General features: G+C 37.0%; 5 protein-coding genes and 1 pseudogene across 6 annotated transcripts; 3 read left to right on the top strand and 3 right to left on the bottom strand.

Annotated features, from left to right (window-relative positions):
* Positions 1-669: 669 nt before the first annotated feature.
* LOC130731257 (uncharacterized) lies at positions 670-4,716 on the top strand. The gene is made up of 9 exons (XM_057583483.1): positions 670-1,043; positions 1,127-1,191; positions 1,858-1,906; positions 2,625-2,719; positions 2,992-3,077; positions 3,196-3,255; positions 3,354-3,435; positions 3,623-3,736; positions 4,316-4,716. Exons 1-9 carry the CDS (start codon positions 857-859, stop codon positions 4,484-4,486), a joined length of 909 nt encoding a protein of 302 aa, XP_057439466.1. The 5' UTR covers positions 670-856; the 3' UTR covers positions 4,487-4,716.
* Positions 4,717-6,022: 1,306 nt separating this feature from the next.
* LOC130731256 (uncharacterized) lies at positions 6,023-8,706 on the bottom strand. Of its 2 annotated transcripts, none has more exons than XR_009016620.1 (2): positions 8,486-8,706; positions 6,023-6,512 (listed from the first exon to the last, which is right to left on the bottom strand). XR_009016620.1 is itself a non-coding variant. In XM_057583482.1 (2 exons), the coding sequence occupies exon 2, from the start codon at positions 7,960-7,962 to the stop codon at positions 7,069-7,071; it is 894 nt and encodes a 297-aa protein (XP_057439465.1). In that variant the 5' UTR covers positions 7,963-8,098; positions 8,486-8,673; the 3' UTR covers positions 6,851-7,068. The 2 variants fall into 2 exon arrangements, 1 of the variants encoding a protein (XP_057439465.1); XM_057583482.1 differs by lacking the exon at positions 6,023-6,512 and adding an exon at positions 6,851-8,098 and having other exon boundaries at positions 8,486-8,673.
* Positions 8,707-10,214: 1,508 nt separating this feature from the next.
* On the top strand, positions 10,215-12,028 carry LOC130731255 (uncharacterized). The gene has a single exon (XM_057583480.1). The coding sequence runs from the start codon at positions 10,857-10,859 to the stop codon at positions 11,835-11,837; it is 981 nt and encodes a 326-aa protein (XP_057439463.1). The 5' UTR covers positions 10,215-10,856; the 3' UTR covers positions 11,838-12,028.
* A 2,641-nt stretch (positions 12,029-14,669) lies between these two features.
* On the top strand, positions 14,670-15,869 carry LOC130731254 (DNA damage-repair/toleration protein DRT102). The gene has a single exon (XM_057583479.1). The coding sequence runs from the start codon at positions 14,742-14,744 to the stop codon at positions 15,630-15,632; it is 891 nt and encodes a 296-aa protein (XP_057439462.1). The 5' UTR covers positions 14,670-14,741; the 3' UTR covers positions 15,633-15,869.
* A 2,944-nt stretch (positions 15,870-18,813) lies between these two features.
* On the bottom strand, positions 18,814-20,441 carry LOC130731250 (UPF0496 protein At2g18630-like; annotated as a pseudogene).
* A 48-nt stretch (positions 20,442-20,489) lies between these two features.
* On the bottom strand, positions 20,490-25,481 carry LOC130731253 (kinesin-like protein KIN-14L). The gene is given in 10 exon segments (XM_057583478.1): positions 20,490-20,689; positions 20,885-20,938; positions 20,940-21,049; positions 21,186-21,436; positions 21,524-21,763; positions 21,765-21,838; positions 22,037-22,161; positions 22,878-22,985; positions 23,437-24,088; positions 24,331-25,481. Coding segments are annotated over 7 exon segments (897 nt in total). The 5' UTR covers positions 22,157-22,161; positions 22,878-22,985; positions 23,437-24,088; positions 24,331-25,481; the 3' UTR covers positions 20,490-20,641.
* Positions 25,482-26,409: the final 928 nt, after the last annotated feature.

The raw sequence follows: 26,409 nt of genomic DNA, 5'->3' as shown, positions 1-26,409 counted from the left end.
TTTGGGTGTTTGGTTAGTGTGTGGGCTTCATTAAGGGTTTTTTTTTTTGGATTTTCGCTTGTTGTTTCCATTTTGGTGCTTTTCATGATTAGTTGTTGCTCTTTGTGAGTTAGGTTGTTGTTGGCCTAGTTGGTTTTTATCCATTTAGAAGAAAAAAAAAATGTATATACTCGACATTTTCTTCATCAATAGATATTTTGCTTTTAAAAAATTATTGTAAGCATTCGATTTTTACAATTTATATCATACTTATGATAATTGAAATAATTTTTATTTAACAATAAATTACAGCAAATTAATTAATGTTTTATCTCTGACGGATGTCGTCACCCGTTTGAGAAATGGTTGCATGTCTCTCATAACAAATGTTTTTTTCCTAGGATTTGAACTTGTACTCTCAGTCTTATGAGACCTAGCTTGCTTACCACTAGTTTGATACCTTGTATGATACCCTAAATTATTTTATAATTTTTAAATGTATTTTATAATTTTATCAAAAGAGGAATAAATAACAGAAATATTATCTTATTTATTATCACTAAGAAATACATGTGTGCAGAGTTTTATTTTGAAAAACAGGATATTATATTGATAAAATTCATTATAATTCATATGCCTGACTTATTTAGATTTTGATTATTTATATTTTAATATGTATTTCTGAACCGGAACCTGACCTGAGATCCTATTGTATGTGCTGTTGTTCTACACTTTCAATCTCAACGTTTGTGTCTGTCTTTGTCTGCGAGGGTCGTAGCGCACAGACTCAGTGATAGTTCCAATCCAACAACAGATCGAAACCCCTTCTGATTCGATTTGTTGTTCGTTGGATCTGCGAATTGGGAATCAATCAATCATGGTGACCAAAACAGAGGAAACCCAATTGAACAGGCTTGAAAACCAGGTCGATAACGCCGGCGGCGGCGCGTGGGAGTACCTCTCCCTCGTCAGGAAGCTCAAGGTTCGCCGTTCTGATAAAGTGTTGAAGCACGGCTTGTCCATCCTCAACGACCCCAAACAACGATCATCTCTCGGCCCAGATGGTCCTTCCCTCACTCAATTACTACTGTGTTTTCTTAATTCTGTGATTTGTTCAATGATGATTGGTTGTTGTTTCTTGATGCAGAATGGACTTTGTATGAGCAGGTTGCACTTGCAGCTATGGATACCCACTCTCTTGATGTTGCCCAGGTTCTGATCTAAATTAATTGGCTTTCATTAGTTCAATTCATCATGCATTGTAATTCACAATCCTTGCAATGAATTGTATAATCTTAACCTCCTTTTGTTGAGATGTATGTTTGGTGGTATCAAATTTGCTTGTATGGCTGTGCTCATGTTTGATTCTAGTTTTAATGGCCACTCATTGAAATATTTTGTGCTTATTTTATTGTCTGATTCTACCTTTACTTACTCTCTTGTATGTCACTCCTGCTATGGATGTGTTAGGTAGTTTTGCTCATGGGTTTTATAAAGAATTATGAACTTGTTTGATGCATTTTGTTTCAAGGCAGCATGATACTTGTATTGGGGTACTTAGCCTGTAACGACGGTCTTTGATTGCCCTTCATTTTCTCGCTGGTATATTATTTGTTTTAAGTTTGAGGATGCAGAAAATAATGGCTTTCTGAATTAGATATGACATAATTTGTTTACAGTGTTTATATCATTATAGTTAAGATTTCGATGCAAGATGTGCGATCCTGTTTGGTGAACTTTTACTTTGTCCATTGTGTTCTGTATGTTGCCGGAATTGAGCACTTGCTTGCTGCATTTGTCTCCTTCATATTTGATGAGAAACCTTCTAGTTTGAAAATTTATGTCTTGAAGTCAATAATAATGTATTTTTTTTATCAGGACTGTACAAAGATTCTTCGGAAGAGATTCCCGGAGAGTAAAAGAGTTGGTAAGTTGATGCTTTATAATTTTTTACTCTATGTCTTTTCATGTTATGTATTTGAGTTAGTTAAGTGAATAGCTCTACTTAAGCATGGTCATTTATTACCATGTGACTGACTTTACAGTTTACACATGACTTCACATTAGCTTAGAGGGAAAAATAATTAAAGTGGCACCATCTGAACTCAGATACAGTCCAGTTTTATAGTTCTGCTTAGATGCAAATGCAACAAATGTGTAGGTAGCATTTTACTCTGGCTAATCTGATGATATATACCTTTCAGTCGCCCAGCAATACTTCTCCGCATAGGTGCTCCAATATACGAGTCACCGGTAGACTAAGGAAGAATTCATTTTTAAATAGCAGCTATTGATCTAAAAGGAAATAGCAATTATTGATCTAGTGGCATTTTTTACTTGACTCCTTCCTTACATTTAATACTTCCGGAGTTATATCTGAGCACACTAGCTCTAATGTTATTTTGTCCCAAAACACAAGCAATTACATGCCCTTCCCTGATTGTTGATGCCTAGTTCTGGTTCTAGAGACAAATTTTTAGATTAGGGGGTGACTAACTTGGATGATTTGCATTCCATTCCTTCAAGAGGGATGCCATATAAAGTAAATACATTCACAGTTAGAAGTCCAAATAAGTTTGTTGTGCATATGCCTGTTCTCGTTCCTTTCCTGAAAAAAATTGATTTTTGGTGACTAATTGTTACAGGCAGGTTAGAGGCAATGCTGCTTGAAGCAAAAGGGTCCTGGGAAATGGCAGAAAAGGCTTACACAAGCCTTTTAGAGGATAATCCTGTTGATCAAGTAAATTCACTTAACCTTACAGAGAAACACAAAAAGGAAATAGTTGTTTGTTGCTTATTTACTCTGTATGATGAAACCAAAAATTTATAGTAGTAACTTCTTTTTTTGGTCTTTTATTACTTTTTTTTCCCGGAAGGCTCGTCTTTCATTAATTTGATTTGATGTATAACATTCTGTCAGTTTTGACCTTAAATAGACTAGGTTTCTTTGTAAATTGTAATGGAAGCCAAAATCTGAAACTTTTTCCTATTTGGTTGTTTTGTTTTGTGCAGACGATCCATAAGAGGAGGGTGGCTATGGCAAAGGCACAAGGCAACATTTCTGGGGCTCTTGATTTCCTTAATAAATATCTGGAAATGTGAGACAGCTGTTGAAGTTTTGTTTTCTTTTAATTACCTTCCTTTCTGAAACAAACGATAAAAGGAAGTTGTTGCTGTCGATGAACGTTTATTTGAATTCCTTCCTCATTTTAACAGATTCATGGCAGATCTGGATGCATGGAGAGAATTGGCCGAAATATACAGCTCCCTGCAAATGTGAGATTTTTATTCTATTGTTTCTCTTTTCTAGGGATTTATTTAAGTTGCTAATTGTTGAGCTGCACCTGTTTATTGACTACCTATCTTCTTGTTAGGTATAAACAAGCCGCATTTTGCTATGAGGAATTGATGTTAGCACAACCTACTGTTCCTCTCTATCACTTAGCCTATGCTGATGTAAGTAATTTCTTTATGAATTGTGATTAATATATTTTGGTCTAGTCAAAATTTCTCCCTCTCCTTGTCTCCCTTGTTTCTTTGCTCCAATAATACATAGCAAGGTACTTAACATTGCTTGCTAGAGATTACGGGAGTAACCTAGCAAGAGTGATAAAACGTAGTCTTGACATTGCGGTATTGCCAGGTACTTTATACGATTGGTGGGTTAGAAAATCTCCAGACTGCAAAGAAATATTATGCATCCACTATTGACTTAACTGGAGGCAAGAACACCAGAGCACTCTTTGGTATATGCTTGGTGAGATGTTTCTCCCTCTATTCCAAGTGTTTATTTTGTGTGGTTTACTGTGAATGTTCATGTATCTATGATCCAAATATAAGTTATAATTTGGATGTTGGTTGAAACTCAGTTTTATTGGTTGCCATGAAATTAACCCTTTAGTGTATGTTTGGTTCCATGTCTGGGGGCCTTAGAATCAATTCTCATTGACTAGGTCCAGAATCACTTAGAGAATTGATTTTAGTCCCAAAATCAAAATATGCGGAGGAGATGCTAGAGAGAGTAGCTTCTGCAGTGGATATAATCAACTGTGGGATTTCATAACCGGATTTTACAACATTACCCTAGAGAAATCACTTTTTCCATAAATATATCCAAAAATAAAATCACTTCACTTTTACCATAACCAATTTTTCCAAAATCAATTTCATTCAAAATGAATTCTGACAACACTGATTCAACACACACTTAATTCTATTTCTGATTTCCCTTCATAAATTGTTGATTTTCTTCATAACAACTTGGAATTCCTAGATTCTTCTTTTCAAAACTATTCATTTATATGCTTGAAAATTGAGTTTTGCTCCTATTCTCCAGTGCACCTCTGCTATTGCACAGCTTTCAAAAGGGAAGAGCAAGGAAGAGAAAGAAGGATCACAGTTACAATCTCTAGCAGCCAAAGCATTGGAGAAAGATTACAAGCAGAGAGCTCCTGACAAGCTTCCTCAACTTACAAGTGCCTTAAAGAGTTTAACATTGTCATCATGATGATGCAGAATTTCTTGAATAGTATTGTTATGTAGTCACTTTTTGACATTTTCTTAAATTATTGCCAGCCTGATTAGAACTCCCCTTCCATTTTCTTCTCAATATCGAAATGAGAATTCACCTTGTTCTGCAATTTTACCTTCCGTAATAAGTATTTATCTAAAGACATGTAAATTTTCAATGATGTAGACCGTTTCTGTGAATGGATAGTCATGGGTTTTGGGAGTGCAGAGTTTGCTCTATCTTGTCTTCTTTTGGCATCACAGACTGTCACATTACAGTGGCTCAACTCAACCTTGTTTTCAGCATCAAATATTTGTTTCTTTTGCTGAATAGTCTTCTCTCGTGCACGGTTTTTTTAAATATCTGTTTAATTTAATCTCTTTTATTTTATAGCATTTAGATGAGATTCATGAATCAAATTATGTCGACATGAGTTTTATTTAGGACAATTTATTTAGATGAAACAATGAGTGACATTTCCATGAAGTAAGAGTGTCCAAGTAATTCCAACAAGTTGACTATTTTTACGTTTAGCGACCCTATTGAGTATGTGAACTAGGTGTTGAAAAGCTATAAAAATAAGAAATTGTTTGAAAAAGATATATGAGCATTATCACTATATGGATAGTGCATATTGAAACACGATGTTAATTTTTTATTTCATGATAAAAAGATTGAAAGAAAATGATTTACCAACATGTGACAAATTTCTTAACCCTAAAATGGACTTATTATTACTAGAAAGTCAAAGTATAGGCACACATAGCTCAACAATGGACATTGCTCGGAAATGAGCTGTGAACAAGTTTGCCAATTTGTCATGACTCACAAGGCAGAGTAGACAATTTATAAATATTAGGCACCAGATGTTGTAACTTGACAATGCAAAGATGACCAACTGAGCATGGATGAATCTACCATTGATTCAGTATGACCAAAGGTGTTAACTTGACAAAGTTCTCTGGACCCATATCAAGCGCCAATCATCCTGCCTTGAACATTAGTCTCTCAGGAAAAAAAATCTAGTAAAGGAAACCACACAATTAAGAAAATGAGTTTACTAGTGGATGTTAAATTATCCAGGAACATAGAGGACATCATTAACAGAGGAAGGAGGAAGGAATGGACAGTACCAAGTCCTAGAGATTGTGTCTCAGGGCCATTCATTAGCCATGTTGATGGTGGATAAATATTCAGAAGTAACTATGAAGAATTTAACTATGATTGAACATGAGAAATTAGCATAATTAGCTGGCTAGATGATTGAAAACCATATAATACGGGGTTCTCTGCTAACAACGGGTACTTGAAAGGGTTTCAATGGTATTAAATTTTTTGTGATGACCTCATTCATGATTTAAGAGATAAGCCAGTCACAACAAAATACTATTTGCAAAGATTAACAACAGCATAAAAAAGACTGATTCTGAAAAAATTAAATTGATAACTAGACTTTAGTAACGATCAACAGGAGTGTGAGAGCTATGGTTTGTGCTCGAATCTGAAAAGAATGACTGTCACGGTGAAATCATTTTTGACACATTCTAAGCCAAGAATGATAAGCAAAATGTAAATAAGCAATAGAGGTTTCTGTTTGACCTGCATCGTTAACAGATTTCTTCCATGAGTTTTGCAACTAAAATTGAAGCCTTATAAAAGGTCTTGGAAAATTTTACAGTTGTTAGTAACCAATAAGCTCATTCATTACTGCTGCAGAATTTGCATCAAAGAATCATACAAGTTCAAAAGACAAGCTACAGGGCTAAAAGAGATAAATATTGATATATTAGAGATCATGAGAGGGCAATATCTCAGATCCAGCAACAGAAAGTTTTTGTACAGAGAACAATGATTCACAAGTTATAGCAATATATAGTCTCATACCCAATTTGCTGATTGTAGTCAGGCACTAAAGCAGGAAATCCTATAAAGGCAAGGACTATTCACATCCATGCCCCACGCTTAGAGTATAAGCAAGTATTAACCCTTCATGGCCTTTTGATAGCTTCACCATCTCAATTTCCTGAAGCATAGAATAAAGTCTATAATGGTTACTAAAAAGGAAGACATTCACTGTAATTTGATGATCTTTCTCTATCGTTACCACCCTCTTCAACCTCAGATCCCCTAAGCATATTAAACTTTTTGGCTTAGAATGTTTTTTGTACTTGGTAATTATATGGATTCTCAATGCTAAAAGTTCAAATGTATGACAACCCAAACTGAGAATAATAGGTATGTTACACTCTAACTAAAAGTAAGTACTAAGTAAGGACTTGTGGTACCAATTCACAATACTTGCATGAATAACACAGAAAACAAAACTATAAACATTGTAACTTAGTAATATGAACCATAAAATTAACTCTTGAAGGTGGATAAATTTGTATTAAAAAAAAAGTCTCTATCTGTTCAAAACTTCAAATAGCTCTGCTACATTGAGGATATGAATTTAACAGGGGGAAAGAGAGAAACAAAATGACTCATTTTGAATCAACTGTACTTCAATCACATGGTTGATATATCCAAACTCACTAAGAGGTCTGTTAGTATTCAATATATGATGTATTTCTTCACCTCTACATGTTCTTCCAAGCATACAAAATAAGAGAGAAACCAAGACCCTGCAATCTGGTATCAGAAAATCTCTCAGAGAAAGACGACTGCAGCAGATTTGCATTAGAAAGGGATTGGGTAGCCCACAGCCTATCTGAGGAGAGGCACGTCTTGAACATAAAGACAGCATCTGCAAGAGATGCTGTACTAAAGAGCCAATTATGGACATCCCAGAAAACTTCCACAGCAAGACCATCTACAAGAATAGTATGATTCCCCCTGAATTTCCATCTCAACCGCTTCACTTGCATCACAGTTTTACTGTCTAGGCGAATCACAAGGCACGGATCATTACCACTTGCAGTGTCACATTCAATCACAAGGTCATGAACTCGACCATTGTCGCAAAACACAGCCTTGGTACCATACAACTTCTTACCAGAAACATGTTCTTTCTTGCCAACTAAAACAGCATTGGAGTGTAACGGCATGGCATTGCTCTTCTTGAAAGCTTCTCTCCTCAAATCCCCGAGAAGAAGAACCATTTGCCGATCTACAACAACTCCTACATAAAACCCCTGCAGCGGTTCAGGCCCAGTACCAAATTTAGCAGAAGAAAGGTCCCAAAACACATCAATTTTACAGGAAAAAGCCTCTAGACTCTTGCAGCCTCTCCTCTTGGAGAACATCCATGGTTTAACATCCACCTTACAAAGACACTGATTCGAAGAGTCATCGATCCCAACGCTGAGACCTTGCCCCATCAAATTCTTACTCCAAGTGACAGTAATCAGGCAGGACCTACCATGTACCCTGCATTGATAAACACAAGTAACCAGATTCTGGGCAGTTTTGCTGGTGCTTGAATCTGCAACCTGAACTCCATTTTCCCCAAAACAAGAAGGGAAATCCTTCATTTTTTTTTTTGGCAAAAATCAGCTTCAACTCAATTCAATTCAATCCAATTAGCAAGCTTCTTTTGGTTGGGGCTTTTCAGCAAACAGATGGAGCCCAGTTTAGACAAAAGCAGAACTTAGCAAAAGGGAACTTGGCCTAGAGATACAGCAAAAACCCCATCTCAGAAATGGGTGGATTGGATTGGATTGAAGACAAATTTGGAGAATGTAGGGAGTGAAAGGGCTCAGACATCACAGAGAAATGGAAAGAGACAAAAAAAGCAAACTTCTTTCACTGTCAATGCCTGGCTCTGCTCCACTAACAGTTGAAATTCTTCAATAAATAAATAAAACCCAAAAGCCAAAAATGAAAATTTATGAATTGGAAAGAAAGGAACCTCAAGATGGTGACATACAGAGAAAACAGAAACTGGGTATTGAAGGAAGATTACAACTCACTCACTCACTCACTCACAGAGCATAGCATAGCAATTGCATAACTGGGTTCAGAAAAATCCAAAGAAAAGTGATGACAGACATGTACCTGCGACTGTGTCAATGTGTGTGTATTTATGGTGGCAGTGAAAGTGCATGTTTGAGATCAGAAACGGTTCCTAGTAGGAGACGAAGGACGTGGATCCCACAAGCTCCATTTCATCACCATTGCAACTACATGCTTAGCTTAACATCCATCTCATCCATACATACATTACTCATTCCAAGTCATAAATGGTGGCACGTTATTGTTATTGTATCCATTTCCAAGTGTCACTTTATTTTATTCCTTTTTATAAAAATTAAATAATATTTCTTGAATGTGATTTATTGTATTTTATTGGTTCATTCTTTTTCTGCTACAGAATTGATTTATTAGTTCTTTCATTACATTAATATTTTTAATCAGCAGTAGTTGGAATAATTAATAATTTTCTAATTTTACTTCTAGCACAGCTGGTATATAGATACTAGCTGAACTCTTCAAACATCTAATCCAGAGTTTTACTGCGTATTTTCTTAATCATATTAGTTTATAAATTTGTTAATTATACAGCTAAAATTTGTATTTCTCCTAATCCATATTATATAGATAAGAACTAGGTATGAAGTATGAACTATGAAGCCAAATTGGTATGATTTTGTGTTTGAAATAATTATGATTGTGTAATTAAAAATGGGTGGATTTAAGTATATACATAATTAGAATTGTGAAAATATATGGACTTTTATGAGTTGGCCCAAATAACTAGTTAAAATAAGTATCTTGGACTAATACAATATGTGAGTTGGACTGATAAAATCAAAGATAAAATAGTTGTGATCTCACTTAAGAGTTAAGACATCCTGATATGGGCTGACATGTGTCTTGTATTACATTTTTTTTTTCCGGAAAATAAACAAACAATACAAAATGACTAAGGAACGCCTAAAGAGTCCTTCAACAACAAAACTTTGAAGCTCTGAAGGAGGAGAATCAACAGTCAAAGAGTCCGGCTAAAGAGAGATAACCCCTTGACGCGCAAGTCAATCAGCAGAAGCATTCCTCTCACGGTTAATTTACAAACAAGTATTTCTCAATGACAAAAAAAAAAGGAAATTATTATAATTGATTATTAAAACTATTAAATATATTTGATTTATTTAATATAAAAATCTTCTAGTTATAGTAGTGTTACTCGGGTCGTGTATACTCCCTCTCTCACCTGTTTTTCTTTCCTCTTCACTATAAAATTGAATTGGTTACCTCAACTGTGTATTTGCTATTGAAATTTCTCACGTTCCTCCTAACACCATGGTACCCCTTTCCTTCACAGAAGCACTTTACAATTTAAAAAAATCACCTAATAATAGGTGGCGTATGGAAGATTTGAGGTAGACTATAACTCCATCTAAGCCTAATTTGAAATATCAGGGTACATTACAATGTATTAAAAAAAAAACATGTATGAATATTAGCTTTTGGCCTTTTTGCTTATCACATAATGAGAGTTTTTGGCTGAGAGAAAAAGGTATGGTTAAGCTACCCCTTTCTTCACGATGGCCAATCTTCCATTCGCCTCTGTGATGATTGAGTAGGGGAAAGCTAAAGTCATTAGCATTGCCTCTTGCAATTTGTTTGGTACCTAACATCAACATTATGGTAGAGTTGGCTCTACTGCACCGGCCACATTTTCCATTCACGTAACCCGAACTTAAAATTTGTTAAATAGAATTAAACATGTATTACTTAATCCAATTGTACATTGATTAGTGCATCTTGCAAATACAACCCCTTTCTTTAAAAAGAGTAAAAAAAGGAAAAAGGGGAACTGATGCAAGAAAATCTCAAAGTGACCTGGACTAATTGTGACGACTTGGAAAGTCTGAGTGCAACCCAGCTCACTAGCATGTGAAAAAGAAGCCATCATAGCCTTGTCAAAGGCGTAATTCAAGGAACCAAAACCATGACCCAATCAATAGTCCCTGAAAAGGCTTAGCAACTGGAGCTGATGATTGTATGAATAGAATTATTGTGTTTGCATCATTAAAAAGATGCAAAGCACTAGACTTTTTCCCAACATCTCACTTACAAAAACAGATAACAACACAACACATCATTATAAACACCCAAAATTTAAGAACCTCTCTTATCAAACTTGGCTCAACTCTCATCCATCCCAATTTCTTCTTCATGGGTTCCTTCCTCCTAGAGTTATAAATTGCAATTAACAATAGCAATTGCAGCCGCAATGATAAAAGGTTTTGGCCTCCGTGCTAGGCATCAAGACCACAATTGCGACCGTATCAACCCGCATTTTGCAAAGCAGGAGCCACAACCTCAATTTAAAATCTTGCTTCTTCACTCCTCCTAATCCTAGCATATTAACTAGATATGACCTGAATATTTGAAAAAACACAAAGGAGCAACAACAAGCAACATGATCAAAGCTTGTTTCAGCCAACCCAAGTCACCCTCAAGCAGTAGCAGCAGCACCAATCAATTTCCACAAAATGTAGTAACCTGCATATACCAAACACAACTCTGTGACTCACCCACTTATGTCACACTCAGTTGGTCAAGAACCCTTTTCTCCCATTCCTTAACCATCCACGCCTCAGACATCTTCTCCACCACCATTTCCCTCAACCCATCAACCTTCTCCTTCTTCCAAACACAACACGGCTCAAAATGCATCCAAAACCAACACTTGAACAAAATCAAACTCCACTGGAACTTCACCAAAACAGTATATACACAAAACTCTGCAGAGCCAGAGTCATGCTTCTACCTAGCAATCTCTCACGGCGGGAAGCTCCAATTCTTGCTCGGCGACCTTGCTCTCAACTACTTGACACGGCGACAGCGCCACCTCAACATCACAACCGGCACAAGCACGAGCAGAACAGAACACACCCCTGTTCTGCTTTCGAGAAGAGAGCACGTGTTTGGAAGCAGAAGCTACGTTTCACGTGCCGAGTTCATGGGATCAAAACATGACATAGAGATTGAATGTTGTGAAGGGGCGCTGAGAGTGAAAGTGGACAGTGAAACTCGATTGGTAGTGAAAAGGCTTGTGTGGAAATTCAGAGGGTACGAGAAGTTCTTCATCGATGGCATCGAAGTAGAGTTCTACTGGGACGTGTTGAGTTGGGTGGTTGGTAACAACGACACCAACAGCAATGGAAATCATGGACACGGTGTTTTTGTGTTTCAGGTAGGAGAAGGCACGGTGTGGCCGGAGATAGTGGGGGCAGAGAAGAGGTTGATGAGGAAGAGCGTGTCGTCGGGTTCAAGCGTGTTGCAGTGGGCAGAGGAGAACAGTGAGTGTGGTAGAACCTCTTCATCTTCTTCATCAACCAGATCTTGTGATATTGGTGCCTTCTCTTTGTTGCTCTATGCTTGGACCATCAATTCTTAATGGATTTCATTTCATTTCTTCATTGTTAATATTCTTTTTACAGTATTAATTATTTAATTTCAACTCTGAGTTGGTCTGGATTGGACTGAGATTTTTTCTTTGTTGATATGTATATGTATATTCTATTTTCTTTCTTGTACAATGTTGTTGAGCTTTTTAAGTATCTAATTCAGAACTCGAATTTCAAATGATGCCTATGGAGAAGTAATCTTAAAATCTCGAAGATTAGTCTCATGCTTATCAGGCGGGATATCTTCCAAAACCAATTGCTGTTATGTTATCTATACTCATTCAATACACGTTATTTCATTACAAACTTTAGGTCTATAATTTTGCATTGCATATCTATCATGATTTCGAAATAATTTTCTTCTAGACAAGTTTTTTTTGGGTAAAATCTTCTAGACAAGTCTAATTAATTGTAATTAAGAAAGCACTTGTGATAGTTTAGTAATCATTGATCAAATATAGTACAGTTAATGATAGTGACGATTCTCCTTGAATGTCCATCCATGGAAAAGGTCATCAAAGCCTCAAAGGTGGATGTCTCTCAGAGAAACACTTCAACATGACATGATGAGCTGTTTTCGTCACTCCTACTATTTTCTAGTTTCTAATATCAAAGTAGCTTCCTCTTTTATATTTGAGTCAAGTATTCACACAGGGGTTTTCATTAAGTGTTAAGTGACTGGTTATTTCATTTTGATGTTCATGATCAAACTCTCAATCTTATAACTAAGAAATGAAATAAGCTAACAATTACGTCACATTTTATGATTTGAGTAACCTCCTCTATCCGATCAAGATAGGGTACTCTTCAACCTAAGTAATTACATTTTGAGACCTTAAGTTCTTCATAATTGGATTAAAATTTCTCACAAAATATAGTGAGATCACATGTATTAGGCCTTTCCTAACATTACAAAAAATACGAATAATTATATGTTCACACCTAAAAAATGAGGTGGAAAGGGATGGAGAGATAGGAAGAATAAAAAACATAAGAGAGAGAGAGAGAGAAAATATAATTAAGATATAATAGATGATAAAAAAAGAGAAATAAAAATAAAAATATGTGGAAATAAAGTGTATAAAAGATAAGGTGTGAATATATCATCACTAAAAAAATACATGCCAGCAACTATAAGTAAGGGGATATACAAAATAAATAAAAACAAGGAACATAAATGTCACATCAGTCAATTTTGACAATATGGGTTGGGACCTTGAAAATTTTGCATAGGCAATAGATACATTGTTGATCAATCAAGATTTAATCCAGGTTCATTGAATCCATAAGTTTTTTTGTGTGAACTAGAATCCATAAGTTTATAGAACGAAAAATTAAGGTTACAATAAAAATAAAAAAAAGCTAAATGAGAGTTTTTACTTCCCTTACATTCTGAAATATTAAAAAGCTTAATAAAACAATAATTTTTTATAGGTCAATATTAGTTGTTAGTTATTAATTGTTAATATAAAATTAGGTAATATTTTTTCCTCTTCAGGTGTATTGATGAAGTATGTAATTATTTTCATGATTTGTACATAATAAAATATAGAGTAAAATACACTCACCCCCCTCAAGATTTGTGAGAATAACACTTAGCTCCATTCTTATCCAAAATATGCACTCTACCCCAATAATAATCTCACAATTACACTTAACTCAATTCTTCTCTAAATTCTACACTCCACCCCACCCCCTTTAACATCATCCAAAAAATGCTAACGGAATATTCTTTTAACTCAAAATTAATTAATTTAAATATAAATACATTACATTATCTTCTAACTAAATAATAAATATATTTGTTTTTTTAAAAAAAAGTAGCACGAGATAATCATTGCTCATTCAAGTAAACAAATCCTTGTTATTTGGAGGGCAGCACAAATGATTTACAATAAAGCATGTTCTGGCCTTCTTGGTGTAATTCCAAATTCATAGAACTAGAACATTTCTTAAACGAGAACAACTTCTGTTTTACTTCTTCCAGATCTGAGTTACGTAGCTTCCAGCTAAGTTTGAAATCATCCTCTTCAAGGCAACAACATTTTCCATCACAAATTTGGCAAAACTTAACTCAATGTCAGAACCATCAAAACTCAAAAACTTTACCACTAAGTTTACTAAAAAAATTTGTCAATAAGTTTACTAAACTTTCAAAATATAATTGTGTTATGACGATATGTGATTACCTTAGTTATTAGGTTGTATGAGCACTTAAGCACATGGAATTTTAAGTTCTAAAATATATGTTGTTTAAGGTTATACACAGGTATTAAGAACTCATCATTTGATAAATATTTTGACTGAAATACTCCATATTTAAATTTGAGTTATATTAGAGAGAGAAATATTTTGACCATAATAAACATCAAGTTTAATTATTATTTTTTATTTGGAGGTATTCAAAATATTTTATAAATATTTAGAATATTTACAAAATTATAGTACAATTATTATTTGGTTAGAGGATAATGTGATTTATTTATCATTTATATTTTAATTAATTAATTTGAGTTAAATGAATATTCCGTTAGCATCTTTTGGATGGTCTTAAAAGGGTGGGGTGGAGTGAAGATTTCAGAGAAGAATTGAGCTAAGTGTAATTATGAGATTATTATTGGGGTGGAGTGTATATTTTGGATAAAAATGGAGTTAAGTGTTATTCTCACAAACCTTGAGGGGGTGAGTGTATTTTACTCTAAAATATATATTTACACAGAAGTTAAAATTCATAGGATTAATAGCATGTGAACGGTTAATGTAAATTTTGCTTACAAAAATACTCAATTAATTCAATATTACTGGTTTAAATATTTTTAGTTCCACCTAAATTTCATCTCACTCAGTCTCACACTCTCACTCCACTCTACTCTGAGTAGTCTCTTCCTCCGTCCATGGCAGAAACCAAAATCATCGCCGGCGCCGACGAATTAGGCACTCCTCTCAAAGACGCTCTTGTCTCCCACCTCCGCTCCCTCAACATCCAAGTCGAAGACCTCGGAGCCTCTTCCTACTATTCCGCCGGCGCCGAGGTCGGCCGCCGCGTCTCTCAATCTCTCTCCTCTTCCTCCCCCGCCCGCGGCCTCGTCGCCTGTGGCACCGGCGTCGGCGTCGCCATCTTCGCCAACAAATTCCCCGGCGTGTTCGCCGTCACCTGCCTCACCCCCGCCGAAGCCGCCAACGCCCGCTCCATCACCAACTGCAACGTCCTCGCCGTCTCCGGCAAGTACACCTCGCCGGTAACCGCCACCGAAATCCTCGACACATGGCTCAACACGGCGTTTAAGGCTCCCTGCCATGCAAACGATGACAAACCCTGGCCACAAGAGATTGAGAGCTTCCTCGACAATTCTCTTGTCGAGATGGCGGAAATCGGTAAGGACGCGGCGGTGGTAGACACGTGTGCGGTGTGCTGCTTGGTGAAGAACCGGGAACTGAATCCGATTGATATGATTCCGGGTGGGTCGATGAAGATTCTGAGGGAGAGTCCGACCTCGGCGTTTGTGAGATTCAAGGCGGGGAGTGTGGAGCCGGCGCATCACCACACGTTCGGGCATGATCTGGTGGTGATGGAAGGGAGGAAGAGTGTTTGGAATCTGACGAAGGAGGAGAGACACGACCTGACGGTTGGGGATTACTTGTTTACTCCAGCTGGTGATGTGCATAGAGTGAAGTACTATGAAGACACTGAGTTTTTTATCAAGTGGGATGGTCATTGGGACATGTTCTTTGATGAGGATCTTCAAACTGCTAAAGATGCTATTGATAAGGAATTAGCCAAGTAAAGTGAAGTTACTCTTTCTATGCATTTTGAAAGGGTTTTCACTTGTTCTTCAATTTGTGTGTGTATGTATTGTATGGTATTAATAAAATGATCTTAATTATCTCTATGGGGATGTGGTTTTTTTTGTTTATCAATTGAGTCTTGTATAATGCTTGCCATATTTGAGACTTACTTGTATTAGGGTTATTTCTGTGTTTGTTTCATTTCATATGATGGAATTTAATCACACATTATATTAGCCCTTGTATGAAGTTGTTATAAGAAACATACATTCCAAGAACAAGTAACAAATTGAACCAGGAAAGTTGATGCCTTCCTGACTCACCCAATATTTGATTAAAGTTGGATGAGGATGCAGTTTCACCCATTGCATATCATATCATCTATGATTTTTGCTAACATATCATGTTTCAAAATTCTTCTACAATTGATTCTGAGGGAAAAATCAATTATGTGAATTGTTTCTGAGAGCTGATTATGATTATGAGGAAAGAGAAGCCAATTAAAAAAATGCAGCTATTTCTCTTAATGTATTTCCCTGCATCCCCACTCGAGATGGGATTTAGAAGTGTACTTGCTTGATTTCGTTGTAGTTTGATTCAGTTTTGTTTTAGTTATCTTTACCTGTTAGATGAAATGCTAGCAAATCATAGGACAAACAAAGCTATTCGCCTATTCCCTTTACAGTAAATGGACAAATAACCTATGGATGGCTCTAGCATTTCCGTGTCAAAACTGAGATACTGAGTTGGTTTGTGGGGAAAAAATGTTTGGATGAAAAAACTGAACGATAAAAATGGTTTCAATTTGGTATAGTTTGATTTTTTATAAACTCCAATCCATGCACAACCACACTTCCCAGATGTTGGACACCAGCATTTAGGCTTGTTCATGGTTCTGGTTCAAGCAAAAACCGAGTCAACTTCTCAGCAAACTCGTTGGATCAAACCCAGTGAGTTTGTTTTTCATGAAGAGAAATTAAACCTATATAAAGATAATGAACTTGGATGCTAACAACTCAACCTTATTAAAATGCTGACCGGTGGGGGCATCCTGATAGAGCCACTTCATACAGTGTGCAACAGAGAAGTGATTCATGTGGTCCTAATCTTTGTTAATTGTGCATTAGAGTGATTCCATATACAATTAACTGGTTGTGAAATGAAAGTGGAGGAGGCATTGAGAACATTAGGATCTTTGTTTGCTAAGAGAAACTGTACGTACATAGCAGAGGAGGTTGGTGAAAACCTTTGATTTACTGAATGAGATTGATAGAATAAGGCTTGTGAATTAATATAATATGTTGTTTAGGTTTTGGAATTTGTTGATGCAAGAAAATGATGATATCATATGAGGAATGGGGTATTAGGATAAGGTATTAACATTAACACATGATTCGACATTAACAAGAAACACGTACAATAAAATATAAAAAGCTGCAAACCGAATCAGATCTAAACCATAATCTGATCAGACCATAATATGCACCAAACCAAAGATCCAAATTTCTAATAGAGTGTAAAAGAAAGCTATCAAAATATAAAATAGTAAAAGACATAAATATCACCCTTATTTTGTTTTTCTTTCTAACAAGGACTGAACCACAAAAATCGAAGACCAGAGACTTGTATGCAGTGACTGAGAGGAAAACCTGTAATTCTCTTATCCTTCAAAGTGAAGACTCCAAGATCACGCTTGAGAAATGGATGAACCTTAATGGAGTTTGTAATACAAAAGAAAACACAATTGCCTCCACTCAAATTTCTAGGAAGTTTAATTTCCTTAGCAGAGATAACTTGAATTCCAGCTGAATCCATGAACAAAACGGAATCACCCAAGTCATGAACCTCTATCCATTTAGAGGCAGAAATGTCAAGTTTAAAGATGCGAAATCCTTTTGTGACTCCACGTGAAGTATGATGAAGAACTAACAAGATCTGATCCCCATCTCTTGCCAACATACATGTCTCAAAGCTTACTCATAGCATATAATCAAGAGTTATAAACTCATCAAAAGCAAATCTTTGAGATTGAGCGGTTGGAATTTGAGTCCATTTGTTGTGAGTAACCTTGCAAAAAGCTAACCGCTGCATGAATCGATGTGGGTCTGAATCCAGGCGGGTAGCTGAAGCCACGACAAAAAAGTCTTGTGAATCTAGTGACGCAGAAGAGAAGACGAGTTTAACCAAAATCATAACTCCAATAGAAAACGGATCCTGAGCTGGCATAGGAAAGAGTGTCAAATGTGGGAGTTGAAACTCTTGACCAGACAGTGGATTGGAAAACAGAATTGAATCATAAAGGAGGCGCGGGATTTTTTCTTAGTTAATTTAATCTCAACCATTGTTTTTAATCCAAAGAATAATCTCTCTCACTCTCACATAAAAACTCCTCCTCTCACATGATATGCTCCCATTATATCTATATCTTCTTCTCATAACATTTGATTTTTATGGTAAGTTATTCCTAATTTTAAATTTCTTCTAAGACTATAAAAATGACTATAAATGTCCGATCGTGAGAGGGATGTACTGAGTCTTTATAGTACTATTCGGGAGACGGAGTACTTAAGTTTTGCTCCTATGTTACATATCACTGAGAAATGGTTTAACTTACATGCTACTGGTACTGGCTTCCCACCAAGTGAAGATCTCCTTGAGCTTGGTCCTTAAGGGATTCCTGTTGGAGATTGCCTCCTTATTTTCTTCTCACTAGCTGGTAGTGGTGATTTTATGGGATTTGCATGATAAGTGCCCTTTTTTTTTAGATAAGTCAAAATTGTATAAATAAGGCACAAGATGTGCTAAAAGGTACACAGAAAGAAAAGGGGAGAAGGCCTAAACTAAGGCACACTGAAACAGTGGCAGTACAAACGTATTCCAGAAGACAAAACAAAAAATCACTACTAATTACCCCTCATAGAAGATGCCTTAATTCTAATAAACCTTCTCCTTATCAACCTAGCCAATGATATGTGCCCTTGATGGGTGACAAAAGTGTCACCATCAAAGTGCATGCCGAAACACTAATAACATACTTAGATCAGGCTTATATTTCCTTAGAGGAATTCAAGCTACTCACAGAAGATTCACCCCATAATTCATTTTAACTATAGAATCAATTAGAGAAGGGTTTCCAAACATGTTATAAGCTCAAAAGTTTTTTTTGGAGCACCAAACATATTCGCACGTAAACATAGCGAGTTTATAAATGTTGTGGACAATTACCACCTTCATTACAATTTATAGGGAATGGTATTGAACTAATAAACATGGTGTTCGATCAGTACTTCTTAATAGGAGACTAATCAATACAACATTCCAAACGGACCTTAATCAGGTTTTTTAAATATGTTTTGAATAACCACGGTCCCTGCTCTCCTTATCTGTCTACTGCATTTATCAGCATGTGCGCTTAAAGTATCCATGGTCTCTGAAAAAGTTTCTATGTTCTTCTTAATCTCATCTATTGCAATCTTAATAACATCCTCGTTTCTAAGAGCAAAATCAGCATTCTGCAATAATGACTCAAGCTGTAATTCCAATTTGTCGGTAAGAACCTGAATGTTGTCCAAGTCCTTCAATGAAATGAAAGTACCAACCTGCATTGAGCTGATTACCTCCCGTTGTTTCATTAGAGCTTTCTTGTATCGCTTAAAAAGTGAGTTACACCACTTTCCTACTGACCCTAGTGGAACCGCCATGGCAGCAGCTAAAGCTGTCACTACTGGTGGCGCAGCAACAGAAGCTGCTACCACTGAGAAATTCAACACGGAAACGAAAGCAGCCACGAAAATGGCATTTGAGACCCTCTTCCAAGTCTTCAGTGATTTAAATTTCTTATCAAGCTTTCTCTTTCTGATTTGCAGTTTCTGCAGCATCAATGCCTGCTGCGTATAAGTTGACTGAAACAACGAGTAAAAGTCCTCTGTAAAGGGGTCCCCACGATCCTTAAAACTCTTGAGCTCCTGCAATGTCTTCACATATGCCCCCACTTCAACCCCATTCTGCACCTCTTCGTCAAAGTAGGTAATTACCGACTTGACTATGACCTGGTTTTCGCGAGCCCGTCTCAAACATTTCTCAAGAGAATTGCAGAACTCCAATTATCAAAATAGTCATTCACCAAGGCGAACAACTCCTTGTTTCCCCATATATCTTTCTTGCAATCCAAAATAACTTCGACTACTTCCTGGTTCATCTCAAGCAAACTATCAGTCACTTCTCTCAGCGAGTCAAAAGACAACGATCGAACCTCAACACCATGAGCAAGAGAACTAATCACCCTATTGGTGTGCTCCTGAATGGTAGCATCAAATGATTGCAAATTTGGATCTTTCACACATGCAGCTTCATATGAGCTCAAATCAGCTGCATACAGGGAATGGGTACCCATGTTGATGGATGTGGGGGTATCAACACTACTCATCTTGCTGGATTGCCCTCCCATCTTGAAAGATCAAATGCAGCTTCTGGGTTTCAGCTGAAGTTCAAGTTGGTGTCATTGACTCTGTGATTCCTTCCCACAAGAACAGCACCTGTGATTAAGAGTCAAACCAGGAACGAGGACGAGGTCAAGAAAAGTGAAGGAGGAAGGTGAGTGGAAATGGGGTGAAGCATAGTGTGGTTGGGGGTTTTCAAAGAGGAAACTCAAAAGTTAAAAACACAAACCTCTTGTCTGGGCCATTGATCAGTTTTCCAATTGTACTTAGGGATCTTCTTATTTGGGATCATTTTCCATTTGTGCTACTATTTACCTTTGTTGGTTGTGAATCAGTGCAACATCAGAGGTCACTTGGTACAGCTCTATGTGCATTGTTTTCATCTGGCACTGGTAGTTCAGGTGTCTGAGGTAGTTTAAGTGATGAATTTGGACCCCACCGTCTAGTTTTATCCTCAGGTTTTCCAGTATTTATGGTTGTGCTGCCGTTCTCAATGCTGTGTCTGCGTGGGCGCAGTGGCGTTTTCTCAGACCCCAATATTGGCCTCTCTAATGGAGTGGTAATTCTACTCAGCAGTGCTTTTCCTTATTTGCCAGTGCAATCTTAAGGCTCTCAACCTGAAATTCATGTGAAAAAAGAGGAAAACCAGTTTTATTTAACTTCTATGAGTAGTCATTTAAGTCCACATGATCTTTTGAGAAATGTCAAGCAACATAATGATGAGTGAGAATGTCGAATTCTCAAGTTCAAGAAAAGTTAAAGTCAGTTAACATGGAAGTAAACAAATGGTGTTTATGTAGATATTTTTTTACCTGTTCTTTGAGTTGCATAACTTCACTGGTTTCTTTGATCGAACGTGCAGCCCCAAAGTTCCACAGTGGAAACAAGCTGAGCAAACTTTAGAGTACCCACTGTTTCACCAAAAGAATCCGCTTCTGGACTCATGTGAGCAAACATCAACATCTTAGCATGTCCACCTACAGAAGAAGTTTCCAACAGAAAACACTCATTAGCATACTTCCATATGGTAAAAAAACCAGGATTCTTAAGCTTTTCTGTGACGTTATCTCAGTATACAAATGTGAGAATGAAACGATAGGACACTAAGTCTACCTAAGGAGTCCTGCAAAAGAAGGGTGAGTTTGCTGTTCCAGTAAGGAATGTGAGAATTCTTCTGAGACAGGGCTGTGATCACATCTCCTAAACAAGAGAGAGACTCGTTAATGAATTGTCCTTCCTTTAGTCTTTCTCCTGTAACTTCAGACTTGTCTACTCTTTCACTTCCAGCAAGGCCTACCAAGTGCAGCCAGCTACGAATGGAGCTCCCGGATGTGTCTTTACCATGAACATGCACAGTAAGCACACTGAGACAAGTTGAACAGCCATATCAGTGCCTAAACTAAAACTATTTTATATTTTGGTTTGCTGAAATAGAGAAAGCGTAAACTCACCTGTGCGAACGACTACGGTTGTTGAGGGCAGTAGAACTGACAGCACGGTTAACCTCACCGAGTCTCATGAGGGCGATAACATCATTTGTAGACTTCACTGGACGCAAAGTTGCATCAGGAAGGCTCAACCCATCATCATTGCAGCTGCAGATCACTAATTTGTTGTCGGTCTTGTCCTCCCCAAGTAAGTCTCTTACTTGTTCATTGTAAATCTCAACCATTTGAACAAAAATGTCATGTTATAATGTCCTTCCTTTCGTTAAGAGCCAGATAATTGATCCCCATATCCTTACATGTTCCACCAGAAGGACCACTCTGCCATAAGACAAAAAATATCATATCATCAGTTGTTGCTGGTTCTTGCATTTGCCATTGGAAGGAACAAAGGATACTCATAATAGTACATTTCCTATCTGAAATGCATTTTCCATCATTAATTTTTCGTCTTCCGAAATCATTTCAAATAGAACAGATTATGGTGTGAATGAAGCAGAAAGATTTCAAGTATCTTACGATGGTGCAAGTCTTCCCAAATCCAGTTTGACCATAAGCAAAAATGCACACATTAAATCCATCCATCACGGATCTAATTAATGGTTGAGTGTCCTTAAAAACCTCACCTGAGTAGTACATTTCAACTGCGTCATGGAAAGAAGGACAGGGAGAAGATGGTAATCAGATAGATTAGTGATGTGTGGAACTAAAGAGAGGTTTTACTGTGGTTTGTGTTCTACTGGGAAGAGAATATAATAAATAACCCAATTTCTGCATCCAGGAATCAAAAAGATAATTCAATCTACATATTCTTTTGTGATTAGAGAAACTGAGTTTATTCCATAGAAACTGAGTTTATTCCATCAAGCATCACTCCTCCATATGCATATCTATTGTGCTTATGAATAACTCCAGAAAAGTAAATTAAGAGTGAACAGAAGCAACATACATTACATAGTTCTAACTACCAATTTAATTGCATTTGCACTTCCCGGGAAAATCTCTGTAACACAGTTTGTGATGCACAATGTCCAAATCAGTATCCAAAGTTTGAGATAGGTTATATCATAGTTCATAACAATATTAATGATCTAAATGTAAAAAACAGACAACTGTTTGCATTTTAAAGTGAAAAGGTTTTTTTTAGTCAAAGAAGTGAAAAGGTTTTTATTTGAAAGTTCTTTTCAATTTCCAGAGTAGGGAAGTAATAGGGAAAGCACATGAACATTTCAAACTAAAATAATTTAATTCCTTTTCTCAAGGCTTAAGAAATCATCTATTATAAAAAAATTCTATTTAAACATCAGTTAGTAAATATTCTTGTATTAGTTAATACTAAGTTAGACAAGCCAGAAGGTACCTTGGAACTTTTAGGTGCAGACAAAGTATCTGATTCCGGGGGTGTGGATATGGATTGAGGTGGTACGCTATTCCATTCATTTATCAAGTTCTTTAGCAGCATTTGCAACTGTTTAATGAAAGAAATATTTTTGTTAAATTTCATGACAAAAGCTCCAACAAGATTGACAATAATATATGACGCCATCCTCTTCAAAATATTTAAATTGTCTTGTCAAGCAAGCAATTCAGAGACATAAATAAAATAAAGCATTAGGCAGAAAACTATGTCTAATGTCTGCATAAAAGCATATTTCAGATATCCTTTCACAAGCTTTATCCAAAGAAATTGTCAAAATAGATTGGAATGATAAACATGGATTGTCGATAAAGAGGATTGTTTCCCTAAACATGTCGATAAAAATTTGGCAGCCACAGCCTACAGTGGTAAACTTATTCTGACCACAAAATTTATTATGACTATCATCAGAGGTATTCATTCTTCAGCCATAAATTAAAAACCATGACTGATTGTTAGCACACAAGGAATAAAAGATTGTGATTAGTCACCACAAACTAACCTCAGGGAACTTTAAAATTAGCTGTTCCTCCCAAGTAATCATGATCTGTTTTCTTTGGCCTCAAGCGAACGGTCAAGAAGTAGTTTGACAAGTAATTCCACAGTTTCTGCTGCATCCAATAAATGTAATAGCAAGAATAAAATTATCAAATTGCAATTAATACTCTTGGACTGATCAAATGTTATGAAAAAAATTATATCTCAACAATTTTATTGCGTGAAATTTTACAATGATGCAACTAATAGCCACAAGTTGGCAATATTAACAACCTAAGACTAAGCAAAGTCCATCTAGTGATTGGGTTGCGTGAAATTTTACAATGATGCAACTAATAGCCACAAGTTGGCAACAATATTAACAACCTAGGACTAAGCAAAGTCCATCTACAAATTGGCTAGAATAGTTCGAACTCTAAAAGTTTTGGCCAGCCCCTTCCCCATCCCCTTCCTCAGCCCCTTCCTCAGCCCCTCCATTCTGATCTTGCTGTCCTTGAGCGGCAGCCCCTTCAGCCCCGCCTTGCCCTTGCGCGGCAGCACCCTCCCCCAAAAGTGAATATCTGGATTCATTCAGAAACTGGTTACCAGCACTAATCTGAGGCAGTGAGGAGAACACATTGTTCACATGAACCCATAAAGAAAGCTGCCTGAAATGTCTGTTAAAAAAATCAAAATCAAAATCAGTAAAGGAAACAATATAGCTGTTCAATGTTAGGGAAAAAACCAGAGAGAAGAGATAGAGAGAAGAATCAGAGAGAAAGAACGAGAGTAAGAAAACTCTATTATCATCAATTCGTGTATCTTACAATGACTTGCAGCAGTTATATACTCTGCTAACAACCTAACTGCTATTCTGTTATTCTAACTGCCAGCTACAGGATAAAAGAAAACAACATACCTGAAATATATCACCGGCGAGCTCAACACGCATGAAGGAGTTCCGAGCCCTCATGACATGATGTGCAGCAGTTTGATAGACAAAGTAAGCACCGGCAATGGACTCAGAAAACTGAACCAACAACACGATGAAGGGAGTATCAGGAAGGAACCCCGCATTAACTCCCAATGTGCAAATTGGTGACTGCAGAGTTGCACAACTGTGCTGCCTCAGAAATGTTGAGGCTAGCACCCTCCAAGGCGGCCACAGACTGCATCAGAAGTTGATTAGTCGTAATCAAGGGCTCCCCGCCGTCAGACTCCGGCTGCACTCCGCCGCCGCCAGCCTCCTGTGACGCGCCGCCAGACTCCGACTGCACTCCGACGCCGCCAGCCTCAATTACTCCGAGGCCGCTGCTGCAAGTCAGTGTAAGATACACGAATTGGAGTTTTCTTTCTCTCGTTCTTTCTCTCTGATTCTTCTCTCTCTATCTCTATCTCTTCTCTCTGGTTTCTTCCCTAACATTGAAGAGCTATATTGTTTCCTTTATTGATTCAGACATTTCAGGCAGCTTTCTTTATGGGTTCATGTGAACAATGTGTTCTCCTCACTGCCTCAGATTAGTGCTGGTAACCAGTTTCTGAATGAATCCAGATATTCACTTTTGGGGGAGGGTGCTGCCGCGCAAGGGCAAGGCGGGGCTGAAGGGGCTGCCGCTCAAGGACAGCAAGATCAGAATGGAGGGGCTGGGGAAGGGGCTGCCTCCGCCTGAGGCGTGGTCTTAACTCCCCAGAACGAATGAGAAGAACGTGTCCAGTTTGACGAAGAAGAGGGACAAGAAACGCTTCATGATGAGTTAGAGGTGGTGGTGGTGGTGGTGCATTTGATGGATTGAAGCTGTTGAAGTATATATACTTCATGCTTATTTGGTTGAATACTTGGGGAAAGGAGAGACTGGAGAAGGATGCTGAAGAGGTTTTTTCTTTTTTTCCGTCTAAACTTGAGAGGTTTCTGCAGTTTCTGGGTTGGGAGAATAGGAAACCTAAGGCAAAGGTTGAAGAAAAAGATACATCGTGCGATGTGCCACTCAGACCGTCAGATTTGGCTTCTCCAACACGCATCACTCTACACCGTCCGATTCATTAGCTTCCATTGGCTTCTCCAACACCAGCACCGTCCGATTCGCTTCTTTTAGTCATGTTAGGTTTATTAAGAAAAACTTATGCATTTAAATAATTTAATTATTTGAATATATGAAAAAACATAATTTGGAAATTTTACATATTTTCTAATATGTTTCAATGATCAGAAATTTACTTTTTTCTAAAATTATTGATAATATGAAATTTATTTATTTTGAACCCGTTAAATAGGAATTAAAAAGGGGTAAAGAAAGGCCTCTGGGTTCTCATGAGGGAAGCAAATGCCTAGTGGTTTATAGTGTATTTTACTCACCTCTATAATTCAAATTCTGTAACTGGTAAATAATTATTCAAAACAATTTATTAATAGCATGATCTATTAATGTAATTGGTAAATTTCTATTCAAAATATATTTTAAATAGAAATTTACAAATTCTCTCTTTTTTATTTTCACCTTCATTTTAAACTAAAGCTGTTTCGTTTGAGCTGTGGTGGGATAGCTTTTCTTGGGTGTGTAGTGCTATATATGCCTCGTCGGTCCCAGCTAGGGGTGGCAAAATGGGTTTGGCCCGCTGGGCCAGCCCGTTTTGCTCACCTTTTTTGGTGGGTTGGGTTAGGATTTTGAACCCAAATTTTAAAAGTGGGTCAGCCCAACCCGACTCGCATTTTGGCAGGTTAATGACGGGTTGGGTTGGGTTAGCCCGCCAACCCGTTTTTCACTTTTTTTTTATATTTTTATTCTTTAAGTTGATTATTGTAAGGTACGCATAGATTATGACAGACCTAAACTAAAAAACAAAAACTATTTTGAAAGTTAGTCAATGATGACCTTCCATGGATTCACCTATATAAGTTGCGGCTCTTATTTGTCGGTTATGGTTTGTCTCAAACTTTCATGACAACTCGACATTATCTTTTATAATTGTTGGTTAACTATTATTGACTAAAGTAAACTCT

This window comes from Lotus japonicus, chromosome 1 (assembly GCF_012489685.1).
Source record: "Lotus japonicus ecotype B-129 chromosome 1, LjGifu_v1.2".
NCBI lineage: Eukaryota > Viridiplantae > Streptophyta > Magnoliopsida > Fabales > Fabaceae > Lotus > Lotus japonicus.
The sequence above is the reverse complement of the archived record's forward strand: the minus strand, read 5'-3'. Positions and strand labels throughout refer to the sequence as shown.

Coding starts and splice junctions, on each gene's coding strand:
- LOC130731254 (XM_057583479.1), top strand. CDS start 14,742: ATGGCAGAAACCAAAATCATCGCCGGCGCCGACGAATTAGGCACTCCT.
- LOC130731257 (XM_057583483.1), top strand. CDS start 857: ATGGTGACCAAAACAGAGGAAACCCAATTGAACAGGCTTGAAAACCAG. Junction 1,907..2,624: donor CCCGGAGAGTAAAAGAGTTG/GTAAGTTGATGC, acceptor TAATTGTTACAG/GCAGGTTAGAGGCAATGCTG. Junction 3,256..3,353: donor ATATACAGCTCCCTGCAAAT/GTGAGATTTTTA, acceptor TCTTCTTGTTAG/GTATAAACAAGCCGCATTTT.
- LOC130731255 (XM_057583480.1), top strand. CDS start 10,857: ATGATCAAAGCTTGTTTCAGCCAACCCAAGTCACCCTCAAGCAGTAGC.
- LOC130731256 (XM_057583482.1), bottom strand. CDS start 7,962: ATGAAGGATTTCCCTTCTTGTTTTGGGGAAAATGGAGTTCAGGTTGCA.